This window comes from Lepus europaeus, chromosome 12 (assembly GCF_033115175.1).
Source record: "Lepus europaeus isolate LE1 chromosome 12, mLepTim1.pri, whole genome shotgun sequence".
NCBI lineage: Eukaryota > Metazoa > Chordata > Mammalia > Lagomorpha > Leporidae > Lepus > Lepus europaeus.
The window spans coordinates 29796923-29811465 of NC_084838.1; the positions used below are offsets into that span (position 1 = coordinate 29796923).

Here is a 14543-nt window from a genome sequence, read left to right on the forward strand (position 1 = left end):
AAATGTTTCCTTAGCATATTAACTAGGGTCTAGTTTTATCTTTGACATGTTTGGTTATCTGTATTGTTCAGGAGTCACGCAATTAGGCAAAATTTCATCAACAAAATTTAGAGACCCCTTTTTTCTGGTTATCGCTTCTGTGTTTTCCCCCATTCTGGAAGCTGCAATTATCCCAGATTCTGTCCGCTGGTCTCCAGGTTGGAAAGACAGACTTTTTGGTGCTTGTCTCTTCCTCCCATCCAAGATCCTCCTATCTTTTCCTCAGTTTCCAAAGCTATCAGCCAGTTGTTTCTGGTATTTTTGCAAAGAATATATTATCTGTGGAAGTGTTAATCTGTTAGATTACTCTCCACCATATCAGAAATTTCAAGTCTTTGCTTTGCATTTCTTGTTAGCTTACCTGAAATGCCAAAACAGTAACAGGGGATCCCTTTATTTCAATGATTGAAGTCCTTGGATAATAATATTCACAAGTTACATACTGCTCACTATAGGACTATTTCTTGAACTTATATAATTAATGCAAAAATCAAACCTTTTGAACATCAAAATGCTGAAAAAGTTTTGGATTTCCATATTAAAAATGTTCAACCACTGAAGTGTATGCAAGTATTTCAAGATGTGAAAAATGAAACCTGAAACACTTCTGGACCCACACATTTCAAATAAGAGATACTTAGCCTGTATATCCATAGTTTCTGAAGGCCAACTGCCACTATTTCTATCTTGATTGCCATTCACTGTTATCCTTGTGGGCAAGTTGAACTTCTCTGCTTAGTTCAATTTCCTCAATTATCATACTGCTGATATCAACAGTCCTTACCTCACTGTGTTACTGAGGATTACATGTGAAATTACATGCAGATGAGAACAGTGTACAGCTGTATAGAAAGTGTAATAAATGTTAAGTTGTATTACTGCTGAAGTGACATAAATGTCTCCATTCCCCTTATCTTCCTTCTACTCAAAGAACAATATTACTCAAAAAAATTTAATGTATATTTGAGAATTTTCAAACAAGATTATATATATAAAACAAACATTAGGAAAGCATACAGAAGAAACTGTAGCAGAATAAAGAAAATTAGTACATATGGCAAAATATTCAGTCTTTAAGTTATTTTTAATAGGAAACAAAAGCCTTCACATAGCTATTATTTGTCATATTGAACTTCTCTTAACTCAGCATTTACAACCTCTCCTGTATAGCAGCTATAACCAATTCTGGAATTGGTTATAGCTGCTTTCTTATGTGTCCATATTAACTATGTATATTATGTAAAATCTGATTCTTAAAATGGAGAATGAAGAATGAGAGACGTCAAACCAAGGGCCAGGAAGCATTAGAATTTATCAGGGAAAGGATGAAAATAACAATAAAGACCTAAGATTCACACATCAGGAAAGGATATAGGGCCAAAATGATACATACAAGATCAGAGTAGCTCACATCAGAGCTTTTAGAACTTAATCTGAAGATACCGCTCTGGGATGTGCATAGAGACACAAAGATAGTATTAAGGTGTTTGAAGCGCCATCTTTAAAGGTCTAAAGGAATTTCACCTTCTTTGAATTGGAAAGTAGAAGACACTAAGAAGTACAATAATCATCAAACTTTGGAGTTATTTTGGTAGAAAGATGGATCTATCAGACTCAAAGATAAATCTGATTTAGCCTGCTGGGCTCTACACTCTCACCCATTAATAGTTGCCCATTATTGATTAAATTATGAAAAGGGTTGCCATGCATCTTTAAAAACTGGTTTTCAGAAAATCTTGCAGAACGCAATGTAACACACACAGGTTTCTATTAAAATATACAGCTTAAAAAAAAAAAAAAAAAAAACCCTGAAGGTCGTAGAGTCAATCATTAGGTATAAAGAGACATGATATTCAAACATCATTAAAATGAAGTATCTTTCAAGATCTGTTTCCCATCTCTGGATTTGGCATTGAGTCCTCAAGGGACTATCTTCCAAGCAGCTTGTTTTTTGTTCCCATTGTTGGTCTAGCTACATGTTTTATAATTCTTCCTTACCTAGATGACTTTATTAGCATTAGAAAACACACAAATATTGCCTTAGGAATTAAACTAATTAAAAGCTGACTATCAGCTATATTTATCATACAATTTAATTTCATCTGTTTCTTTATACTTTTGCATTTACATACAGAATTTACCACCAACCAGGTATTTGACACTCCCTATTACATAAAAAGACATGCATTAGAAAAAGCATTTGATATGCATAAAATCACTATCACAGTAATTGGACCAGTTACACCAATTAAAATAGAAGAGTCTATGCTCATTTTTAACTGATGATATAAATGAAAATATAGGTTAAATAACATTTTTTATATAAACAAATTAGATCCCAAGACATTAAAGAGGCAAGTTGAAGGAGTACATCTGTACTTTAAACTTCGACATGGGGTCATTTGGGTCCTTTTGCCTTGGAGTTTGTTTCCTTTGGGATCTTTCCATTTTGACTTTGAGTAAATCTGGTTACTGTAGAAACGCCATCCACAAACTTGGTTTTGAAAAGAACGTTTGCATTGTTGAACATACCTTCTTTCAGGGACACCACAATGAACTTAAGGGAAAAAGAAAAAGAGCATAAAGACATTTTTAAAAAATATTCTTGAAGTTAACTCCTTTCTGTGGTTAAGTATTGTTTGAAGTATTTAAAGAAATAACAAAATGACCTCCAAACAGATGCAAATCTTCAAGTGCAAGTAACACACATGTATGCAATTTGGCATGTAAATGAATGCTAACTTTCCATATTGGGTTTTAGAAATCTCTTAAGTTTGCTATTTTCTGATATTTGTTATCTGTTATAGTTGGCATTCACTGTCAGTGAAATATTTTATTTATGGTACATATATATTTAAATATTTATTTATCTTTCCCTCTGCAGCTCTTTCAAATAGAGAAATCTTTAGTTGATGGTTCACTCCCCAAATGGCTGCAAAGGCTGGGGCTTGGCCATACCAAAGCCAGGAGTTTCATCCACCCCTCCCACGTGGGTGCAGGGGCCCAAAGACTTGGACAATCTTCCGCTTCTGCCTTCCACTTGGATTGGAAGTGGAGCAACTGAGACTCACACCAGCACCCATATAGGATTCTGGCATTGCAGGTGGTAGCTTAACCCATTGTACCACAAAGCTGGCCCGCATTATGATATGTTAATAACATGAAAGATTTACATCCCTAAACCTCTATCCCAAATTTTGGTAACTTTATATAGCCTCAACATTATCTGCAAAAAACAAAATCCTGCCACCATAAACACACATTGTATAACTACAACTATAATGAGTGGAGCCCACAGATTTGTAGGATACACAATTTCTGCAAACATATTTGGAGCCACAGTTCCTATAGCAAGAATATTCATATATTAGAAACAAACTGTTGGGTCTGGTGCTGTGGTTTAACACCCTGTCCTAAAGTGCTGGCATCCCATATGGGTGCCAGTTCGAGTCTGCTCCTATTCCAATCCAGCTTTCTGCTATGGCCTGGGAAAGCAGTGGTAGATGGCCCAAGTCCATGGGAGACCCGAAGGAAGCTCCTGGCTCTTGGCTTCAGATCGGCACAGCACCAGCTGTTGAGGCCATCTTGGGAGTGAACCATTCGAGAGAAGGTGTCTCTCTCTGTGCAACTCTGACTTTCAAATAAATTAATATTAAAAAAAAAACTGTTCTTAGCTTCAGGAGGCTTTTCCCTCTAGCCAGGAAAAATGAGGTTTCCCCACTGAGTGTCACATGATTTTCTGATACCTATATTACTGAACACTTTTGATTCGATTGTGCATCCTATGGCAGCTAGCCACAGAAAATAATTACATTAACCCTGAATCAATTTTCTCTCTCATACAACCAATAATCTGAATGACTGGCTCTTATTTTAAAAGTACACTAAAACATTCTATGATCATTGTAACATAAGTTTATAAAAATAAGAAAATGCTTTAGAGCGCCCTTTAATCCTAAATATCTTAAGAGAACAGTTCTAGAAAAACAGATATTCCACATAAACTACAGCTGAGATTTTTTTTATGGGCCTTACCTGAGAATGTGTGAAATGAGTACGCAGCATCTGCCCAATATTCTGGGTATGAGAAAGATCCAAGGCTGCATCTACCTCATCCAAGATATAAATTGGAGCAGGTTTGAAGAGGAGCATAGACAGTATTAATGACAGAGCCACTAAAGACCTAAGAAAAGTGGAGTTGAAAAAGAACTATTATTTTTTTTACTACTTATTACCAAACCCTAAAGCAAATTTGTAGTCCTATTAGGATGAATAGTACAGTTTTATGATCAAGTCATATAAATAGTGTTTAATACGAAAATACTGAAGTTTGAAACTTAAAATGTTTATTTTAGCTTTCCATTTTCCTTCATAAGCATTCTCCTTTTATAAGACAATTTCGATACTGTCATATTTTGGTACTTACCTTTCTAACTGACTCAGGTGACATTTTCCACTTTTATAATATATACACCTACACTAAGCATGCACACAGATACTATGCATTTTTTCCTTATATTTTTATTTGCTAGTACATCGTATAGATTATGATCTGTAACTCTAAGTACTTCACAGTGCCAGAAGTTCAGCCAATTCTTACCTAAAATTTGTAGTTATACCTTATGCCCAGATTCCATAACCATGATCTGTTCTCTTCTAACTTACCACTCCTTTTTTTTTTTAATTTTTTGACAGAGTGGACAGAGAGAGAGAGACAGAGAGAAAGGTCTTCCTTTGCCATTGGTTCACCCTCCAATGGCCGGCGCACCGCGCTGATCCAAAGGCAGGAGCCTGGTGCTTCTCCTGGTCTTCCATGGGGTGCAGGGCCCAAGCACTTGGACCATCCTCCACTGCACTCCCTGGCCACAGCAGAGAGCTGGCCTGGAAGAGGGGCAACCGGGACAGAATCCGGTGCCCCGACCGGGACTAGAACCCGGTGTGCCGGCGCCGCAAGGCGGAGGATTAGCCTAGTGAGCCACGGCACTGGCCTTTACCACTCCTTTTAACTACATCTATTTGCATTCTAATCTGACATTGAAATCATAGTCTTTATATTTTTCTTAAATATATTTCAATTAAAAAGCATTTATAAAATATTTATAAATTATTTGAAAAAATACAAATACCTCTTGTAATATAATTTTGTAATAAATAATTCAATGCTTACAGCATTCCAAATGGCTATTAATGAAGGTACCAATTGTGTGTGGAGGAGTGTGCAAGAGTGGAAGGGAAACAAGAAATGCATGTAGTAGTATAAGCATATTGAGACTGAACCACTACAGGCAAAAGCTGAGGTCATTCAAGTAACATAAAAATATTTTTCTTTAGCTTTCTCTATGCCAAATGCTTAAGACATTAAGCTTTAAACTTAAGCTTTAGAAAATTTAACTGCTATGCTAGATCATGGTGTACCCAAAAATAATTTTAAAGTATTTTAGTTATGTAATAACTTATAGGATTCAGTAAGAAGAGGTACATCCATTTTCTATTTTCTTCTAAATGTTTTCTGAGGGAGCCATGTTGTGGCACAGCAAATTAAGCTGCTTGCTGCAATGTTGGCATCCCACATTGGAACACCAGTTAAGAGTCTCAGCTGCTCCATTTCCAGGCTCCTGGCTTCTGCCTGGTCCAGACCTGGCAGTTGCACCCATTTGGCGAGTGAAGTGGAGGATGGAAGATCTCTTTGCCTCTCAGATAAATCTTAAAAATAAGTATTTTCTAAATAATGATACTGGGATTTAAACTATGGGATTCAATTCTGATTAACAAACAACTAGAGCTATTTTTCACATCTTAAAATATTTAGAAATTGTATCAATCATGAGAAGTATGAGCTGGAATATATTTCTACTCAAAATCACAAAGATGTTCATAGGGAAAATAGATCTCAATATTTCCTACAAAGAACAAATCAAGGACTATGAATTTTACATTCTGTAAGAAAAAAATATTAAATCAATTTCCATATGTAAATATTTAGAATTTTCTCTTGGGAGGGTTTAATTTTTTATATGGCTAGCTGCAGCAAAGGTCACATGATCTTTTAAGTTTCTTGGTATGCTGAGTTTCTGCATCACTGTGTAAGGGCTGGAGAAACTTCTCTAAGTCTCAGAGGCATGTTTTAACCAACCCTCTTCTCTCCCTTAAGTAAACACAAGGTTCCATCTGGTATCATTTTACTTTTGCCTGAGAATTTCCTTCAATCTGTAGTAGTTGAAAAAATGTTTAGCTTTTGTTTTCTGTAAAAGCATAATACCTTCAACTTGAAGACTTTTTCTGTTAGATACAGAATTCTAGATTGAGATATTTTTCTTTGAGCCATATAGATATCCTAGACTTCTGGACAAGAATTAATTTACCTCTTTTCTCCTGGTTTCTTCAAAGATTTTTCTCCTAATCACTGGCTGTCAGCAATTTTATACATGACTTGCAGGATTACTGTGTTTGTGTTTATCCTACTTGGAATTCATTATATCTGCAATATCTGGGATCATTAAATAATGGTATCTTTCTGTCTGCCTTCTTTTGAAACTTCAGTTATATGTATTTCAGGTAGCCTCTCACAGGATATTAAAGCTCTTTAGCTTAAGTAAGTTCTACTAATGTATCTTCAAGTTTAAGCATTTTTCTTTCAGAGTCAGATCTGTTAACCTCTGGCAGTAAAATTCATTTCAGGTATACTTTATCTTATAGTATTTTTACCTTTAGAAGCTATTAAAATCAAGTAGAACTTACAATTATTATGTTCATTTTCTTGGTAATTCTTGAAAATAGAACATATAACTCTGATTTCCTTGTCTCCTACTTCTGTCATTTCTTGTTCTGTTTCCACTGACTGATTTTTCTGTATAGTCCTTTTTCTTAATTTTTGTCATATTTTTATTAGATCCCTAACACTGTGGTTATTATATTGCTTAGTGTCTTCCTTTAAAGAGTACAGGGCTTTGTTCTGATGAACAATTAAATAACATGCAATCAGTTTGATCTCTTAAAAATCCTGTTAGGCTTCCTAGGATCTGCCTAGAATAGACTTCACTTCAGGGAAAGCAAAGACCAAATGCAAAAGTGCTGCTTTTTGGGACTCCAAAATTCCAGTCTCTGTTTCCTACATTTACTTATACTATTAAGTTCTATTTGGATTCCTTTCTGCAAGTAGAGAGAAAGCTGGGGCTGACAAAGCACAGGACTTTTGTTTCCTCTTTCAGGTCCATGGTCCAGGACTACTCATTTCCTAATGTTTGAAATAGTTATTTTTCATCTAGTGACCTAGTTGCTTATTTTTGCTGAAAACTAATTCAGTCAAATGCTCCAACCAACATTTTTAGCTTTCTACTCATGTGTTAGGCTCCTTAAACACCATATGCAAAGGTAACTAAGCAAATCAAAAACTAAGTAATGAAACTATAGATTATAATAAAATACTATGAATGAAAAACTGTAATATTACAAAACAATTACTCACCTTTGGCCACCACTAAGTTCAGTTAGGTTTTCTTTCCAGGTATTTCCTAAGGCTACCTTGAACTCCAGACCATCCAAAACAGTTTGCCCTTCTGGTGGTGCAAGCATAGCATTAGCACCAGGCAAAAGAGTAGAAAAAATAGACCCAAAGTCCTTATTCACCTGGATTGAAAAAAAAAAAAAATCATATGCAGAAGATCCAGTGTGGTGTTTCTTACTTTAACACATGGGTTGTCAAACTATGGTCCATGTGACTAATCTGGCCATGCCCATTCATTTACATTGTTTATAGCTGCTAGTGCTGTAATAGTTAAGCACTGGAGCAGGGACTGGATGGGTCAGAAAGCTAGAAATATTTATTATCTGACCATTTACCAATAGTTTAATGAGCTCATCCAGGGAGAAAGTAATGTAGGAATCCTCAAGACACACACAATTGTATCACACAGAAAACAAAATTATTACAGAAGCAAATATAAAACAAACATTTGGCATAAACTTTTCTCTAATAAAACATTTTTTTTTCTGCTAAGAGTAAGGTGGTCCAGTGTTTATGAACTAAAGTGTTGAGGACCAGGAATACAAATGGATCCCAAGAGAAAAATGCTAAGGAAGCTGTCTGAACCTTCTCCTGTTTTGCCACATTAGAAAATGACGTAAGACTTATGGCCAACATCTTAGCCTGTAATACGGTAATTTCTGTGCATGTATACATGATCATTGATTTGGCCATCTGTCTTCAAAGACATGACTACAGTACACATATGCCCTTCCATCTTCAAGGGTGTGATGGTCATTTTCTACATGGAAATTTTAAATTCAGGTATGCAAAATTTCAATCATAAACACTTATTTTTATTATTTGAAAGGCAAAATACAGCAAGAGAGTTCCCATTTGCTGGTTTACCCCCTCATAGTGCCTGCAACAGCTGGACTGAAGCCAGGAGACAAGAACTCAATCCAGATCTCCATGGGAATAGCAGAGACTCCACTCCTTGAGTCATCATCTGTTTTCAGCTAGAATACATATGGATTAGTAAGAAGCTAGAGCTAAGAATGCAGCCAGGACTCAAAGTAGCAAGGAAATTTCCTAGACATAGCTGTGCTCCCAAATACAGTTAGTAAGGAATCCATATTTTAAGAGCAACAGCACACCTGTTGAGAAATTTCCTACAAAGTGGCAACAGAATCTACTGATTTGGAAATAGCATAGTATTTATAAATGTCCTCCCCCCCCCCCCCCCCCGCCACTTTCTGACAGGCAAGAGAGAAGTAAAGTGGCACATGTTGTTACTAAAACCTGAATACACCCACAGATGACACTGTGTAGAAATACTTCCAAAAGGGAAAGCAGAAACTTACATATGGCTATAATCTATGTATGTTAACATACATGGGATATTTCAAAAAGTTTGTGATTCATAAATTAAAAAAATTTGGCAGTATTAATTTCATTTTACAAATTTTATGTATGTGCATGAATGCATGCTGTGTGTGTGTATATATATTCATAGAACCATACAGATGAAATACAATGATTTTGTAAATCTAGTAAGGCTAACAAGAAAAAAATGCCTAAAATACTCTGGTTCTGTGAATCAAGTATGCTTTAAATCAGAATGAAATATATAATGTTGGTAATGACTTCCTCATTAGGTAACTGTGAGGACTGAATGAGAAAATTAATTTCAGAACACTGACTGACATAATAGGCACACAATACATGTTACTTGCTTTGGAAAACCCTTGGGAACTGGAAAGGAATCAGTTTGAAGAATCCAGGAGCTATGAAGGAGAAAGGAGGATGGAAAGTCTGCTTGTTGTACAAGAATAATGGGGTCAACTTTCTGCATGCATTTTTTTAAGAGATAAATACTACAGAGAGTGGATCACCGAAGTAAGTTGTGGAGTAGAAAAAACAAGGTGACTGAAAATAAAGTTCCTACACAGAAATGATAAGAAAGAGGAGTTAAGGTGCCCAATTTAACCCTGGTTGATACAGGTTTCCTAAAATACTAAAGAGCACAATAAGTATGTTTGGAATCTTTTGTAGTAATAGGAAAACTCCCACATGAGACTAAAGAAGTATCCTAAAGGAGAAAGATGAAGCCATGAAAGTAAAAACAACAGTGAAAGAGCCAGAAATCCCCCCAAGGTTGTCAAAAAAAAAAAAGGCAATTGAGATTATGCTGAATCAAAGTACTGTAGAAGGAAAATACTGAATTTGTTTTTTGTTCAATTTCTAAAGAGTTACTAAGGTAACAGCAACAGGCATTTTTAACTTTGTTCTGATGTGACAAAATAGAAACCTATTCTTCTAACATTTGGCTATATGATATGAATGAGGCTATTTCTAAACATTTATAAACTATTTTCCTCATCTATAAAACAGAATTGTTTTAAAGTAATTCATGTAAAATAATTAGGATTCACTAATTACTATGTTAATATTATTAGTCTAACATGACTACTAGGGCCATGTAGAATGAATATTTATGAATTCTGAATGGTAAAGAATGTTATCAATTGTGCTAGAGGAAATGAGGGGAAAGAGGGCAGAACTGATGTCCATGCATTCCCTCCATGACAAAGGACCAAGGAAAAAGCACAGCTATCTCATGGGAGTATTTGAAGCTGACAACCCATGGGCTGCGGCAGAGACAATGACAGACAGACATGAAGGCTCTATAAAGAAGGGAAATCAGCACACAGCAGATGCTTTTCTCTCTCTTCTCTCAAGACCAACGCTGAACAAAAAGGGACTTCAATCGGAGACAAATCAGCAGAACCCCAGTAGTCCCCTCTCACAATACATACAGATGTATTGGCTTCTAAAGAAGTCTTTAATTCTTGTTCTGAGCCCAATTTGGGGAGCTATTGGGTTAATGAGCTGCTGTACTGCCCTAGAGAAAGAGCCTGGCGGGCACTGTACCTTCACCCTGTCCACTGCCAACACAGTACTCTTGCCAACACAGCCAGCCTACCCTAAGCAGCATGGCTTGTGAAGGACTAGGAAGAAGGTGATCTGCACGGTCCACCCACACTTAGTTTCTGAGCCCTGAGCAGCATAGCACAGAGTCCCAGGAGGACTCAGCCTACAGAAGCCCCTGTGAAGTGGTCATGCTCACCATCCTGTGGCCTCAAATACCCCATACTCTGATGTGTGACCTACTAAGGCCCTAGAAACAGATGTTCAGCCACCCTTTGCCCCAGAAGCTAGAGATCCCATCCTGAGTAGACTGGCTCCAGTGTCCCAGTGAAGTCATCTGTGTAGTCATTAAGTCTGACAGGTGCCACAACTGGCCCTTTGACAGCCTTAGACATGGAAAGGCATGCCACACTGTCACCAGGAATGCTGTGCAACACCAACTAGTGGACAAAAGAGAGGGCTCGTACCTACATAGTCATCAGAAACTGGTGGATGTCACCCCAGTCATGACTTAACTGAAAGCGACCATCCAAGTATTCCTGCCCCTACATAACTCTTGTAAACCAACAGGTGACTCAACCCACAGCTGGGCAGACTAGGCAGAGCTAACAGAGAACCAACACTGCTGCAGAGTCTGCAACTCTGCTGGTAGCAGAATAGGCTACTGAGATACGTACAGACACTGCTGACCCCAGAACAAGCTACCCAGATTCTATACTAGTGCTAATTTAGAACCAAATCCAGTGCAATCTATTGAACTAAAACCCTATGACACATGGCCAGCAGAAAATCTTTCATTAAAAATGCCACTATAATGCAGAGGCAAATGATGTGCCAGATGCCCAAATATGCACATACGGACAAAGATGTGTGGAGAAACTAAAACTCTGCCTCCAAAGGAACACAATAACTCGAGCAACAGACCCCAACACAAAGGTAATCAATAAACTACCTTGACAAGAATGAAAGCAAATTAAGAGAATTCAATAAGATACAAGACAATATCACAACTCAATAAAATTAGGAAGACAATTCATGATATGACTAAGAAATCTGGCAAAGGCAGATCAGTTTTAAACTCAAATGAAATAAGAAATATAGTTGAGAGTGTCAATGGCAGACTAGATGAAGCAGAATTTCTCAAAGAAAAGCACCTTGAAATAACAAAGTCAGATGATAAATACACAGACACTACCAAGGCCCAATAAAGCCTATGAGACTTATGGGACACAATTAAGCATGTTGTATACGTGGTATAGTGTGTTTAAGTTACTGTTTGGTATGTCTGCATCCCACAGTAGGCTGCAGGTTCAGGTCCTGGTTACTCTGTGCTTCTGGTCCAGCTCCCTGCTAATACGCTTGGGAGGCAGTGGTGGATGATGGTCCAAGTACTTGGGTCCCTGCCTCTCATGTGGGAGATCTAGATGGAGTTCCTGGCTTCAGGTGAGCACTTGGGGAGTAATGGTGAAAGATCTCTTTCCCTTTCTCTGCCTTTCCTCTCTGTCATTCAGCCTTTTATTTTGAAAGACTGGAGAGTGAGCAATCTTCCATCTGCTGGTTGAATCCACAGATGGTCATAATGACCAGAGCTGGGCCAGGTCTAAGCCAGGAACTGCATCTGGGTCTCCCACATGGAAGCCAGGATCTCAAACACTTGGGCCATCTTCCACTAATTTAGCCAGGCTACTAGCAGGAAGCTGGATTTCAAAGGAACCAGGACACAAACCAGCACCTACACATCACAAGTGGTACCTTAACCTGTGCCACAAGGCCAGCCGTTAAAGTAAGTCTTAAAACAGCAAACTTTTGCATTATGGGTGTTCTAGAAAGAGAAGAAAAGGGAAAAAAACACTGAACTCCTATTCAAATAAATGATTTTTGTGTTGGGAAAGTTAGATACAACCAAAAAAGTGTCATTTCTGAGATACATTAAAATCAGACCTCCAAAAGTCCAAAATAGCAACAGGAAAATGTGGAGTCAAATATAAGGAATCCCATTGTGGTGTAGCAGGACAAGCCTCCACCTGCAGCACCGTCATCCCACATGTGCACTGGTTTGAGTCCCAGCTGCTCCATTACCAACCCAGCATCTTGCTAATATACCAGTGGAGGAAGGCCCAAGTGCTTGGGCCCCTGCACTCATGTGGAAAACCCAGAAGAAGCTCCAGGCCCCTGGCTTTAGCCTGGCCCAGCCCTGGCTGTTGTAACATCTGGGGAGTGGACCAGCGGATGGAAAACCTGTTTCTCCCTCTCTTTCTGTAACTCTGCTTTTCAAATAAATAAAGTAAATCTTAAAAAATAAAAGAGAAACCCCATGAGAAACAGCAGACTTCTTAGGAAACACTTCAGGTCAGGAAAAAAAACGGGATTATATATTCAAAATCCCCAAGAATACTATACCCAAAAAGCTGTCCTTCAGAATGACTGGCAATAGTCTTTAAAACAAACAAACCAGAGTGAATTCATGACCATCAGACTGGCTACACAAGCAGAACTTCAGAGACTCCTACATTAAAAGCAAAAAGCTACCTACAATCGTAAAAAACTAAAGCTTACTAGTAGATACATAAAACAGAAAGGAGAAGATAATCAAACCTTATCAAACAGAAGCCACAAAATCACAAACAAAAGACTAAAAAGGGAATAAATGCTGTACAGAGAAACAGTAACAAAATGATGGAAGTTTGTCTTTACTTATCAATAACTTGATTGTAAATGTATGAAAACCAAGACCCAACAAAAAGTTGTGTACAATAAACTAACTTCACTAGTAAATATACACATAAGACTGAAAATGAAGGGATGGAAGAATATATATCTTGAAAACAGAAACTAAAGGCCAGTAGGAGTAGATATATTAGAGTATACTTCAAGTAAAATATAAAAAACAGACAAAGAAATGACATGATTAAGGGGATCACTTCAAAATGAAATACCAATTATATATATATGAACACAATGCTGGAGCACCTAGTTACATAAAGCAAACACTAAATTTGAAAGGAGAGCTAGACTCTAATACAATAATGGTTGGGAATTTCAACACTCAACTTTCATCAATGAACAGATCATTTAGAAAAAAAAAAAAAAACACTGGCGCTAAACTATACTACAGATCAAATGGATCTAATAGTCATTTACAGAACATTTCATGCAACAGCTGCAGAATACACATTCTTCCATGAGCACATGGAACATTCTCCAAAAGAGACATGTTAGGCCACAAAACAAGTGTCAACAAATTCAAAAAAATTTATCTTTGATCACAACTGAAAAACACTAGAAATTAACAAATTACCTATTACAGAAATAGGTAGAAATTAAACTGTCTTGTCAAATGGAAACATAACATTCCTAATATTGTGGAAAACAGCAAGAGCAGTACTAATGGAAAAGTTTATAGTAAATAATGCCTACATCAAGATAACAACCTAAACAATGTATGAATTCATATCAAGAACTTAGAAAAGGAAGAAAAAACTCCGCTCAAAATTAATAGAGGGGGGAGACATCAGAGCCCAAATAAATACTGACAACCAACCAACCAAAAACACTTAACAATAAGAGTTGATTTTTGGTAAGACCAAATTGATTAAAAAATAAGGCATTACAACAGACATCAGTGAAATATAAAGACTATTAGGGACCAAAGCAAATAATTTATACCAACAAATTTGAAAACCTAAGTGGATAAATTAGTATATACATGCATATAACCTACCAAAACTGAACCATGAGGACAGGTAACTGTATAAATGGTACATAATAAGATTGAATCACTAAGAAAAAAGTTTTCCGGGAATGAGCAGACCAATAATAGATTGCTTCCTCCTGAATTTAAACAAAGCCTTAAGGAAGAATTAACACCAATTCATCTCAAATGATCCTACAGAATTAAAGAGAAAAACTTTCCAAACCCATTCTAAATAGTCAGCATTACCCTGACAACAAAGCCACAAACTGACACAAAAGAAACTAAATCCAATATCCCCAATGAACAGATGAAAAATTCTCAACAAGATACTAGCACACAGAACCCAACACCACATAAAAGTATTACTTAACATGTAAAATGGGATCTGTACTAGGGATGGGAGGATGGTCATGACAA

General features: G+C 36.9%; 1 protein-coding gene across 2 annotated transcripts in view; it reads right to left on the bottom strand.

Annotated features, from left to right (window-relative positions):
- Positions 1 to 1072: 1072 nt before the first annotated feature.
- SMC2 (structural maintenance of chromosomes 2) overlaps positions 1073 to 14543 on the bottom strand; it is a 76656-nt gene continuing 63185 nt past the window's right edge. For both annotated transcript variants that reach the window (XM_062207840.1, XM_062207841.1), the window contains exons 23-25: positions 7505 to 7665; positions 4075 to 4222; positions 1073 to 2596 (exon numbers count right to left, since the gene is read on the bottom strand). In XM_062207840.1, coding sequence (XP_062063824.1) covers positions 2438 to 2596; positions 4075 to 4222; positions 7505 to 7665 — 468 coding nt within the window. In that variant the 3' untranslated portion in view covers positions 1073 to 2437. The remainder of the gene's footprint in view (positions 2597 to 4074; positions 4223 to 7504; positions 7666 to 14543) is intronic.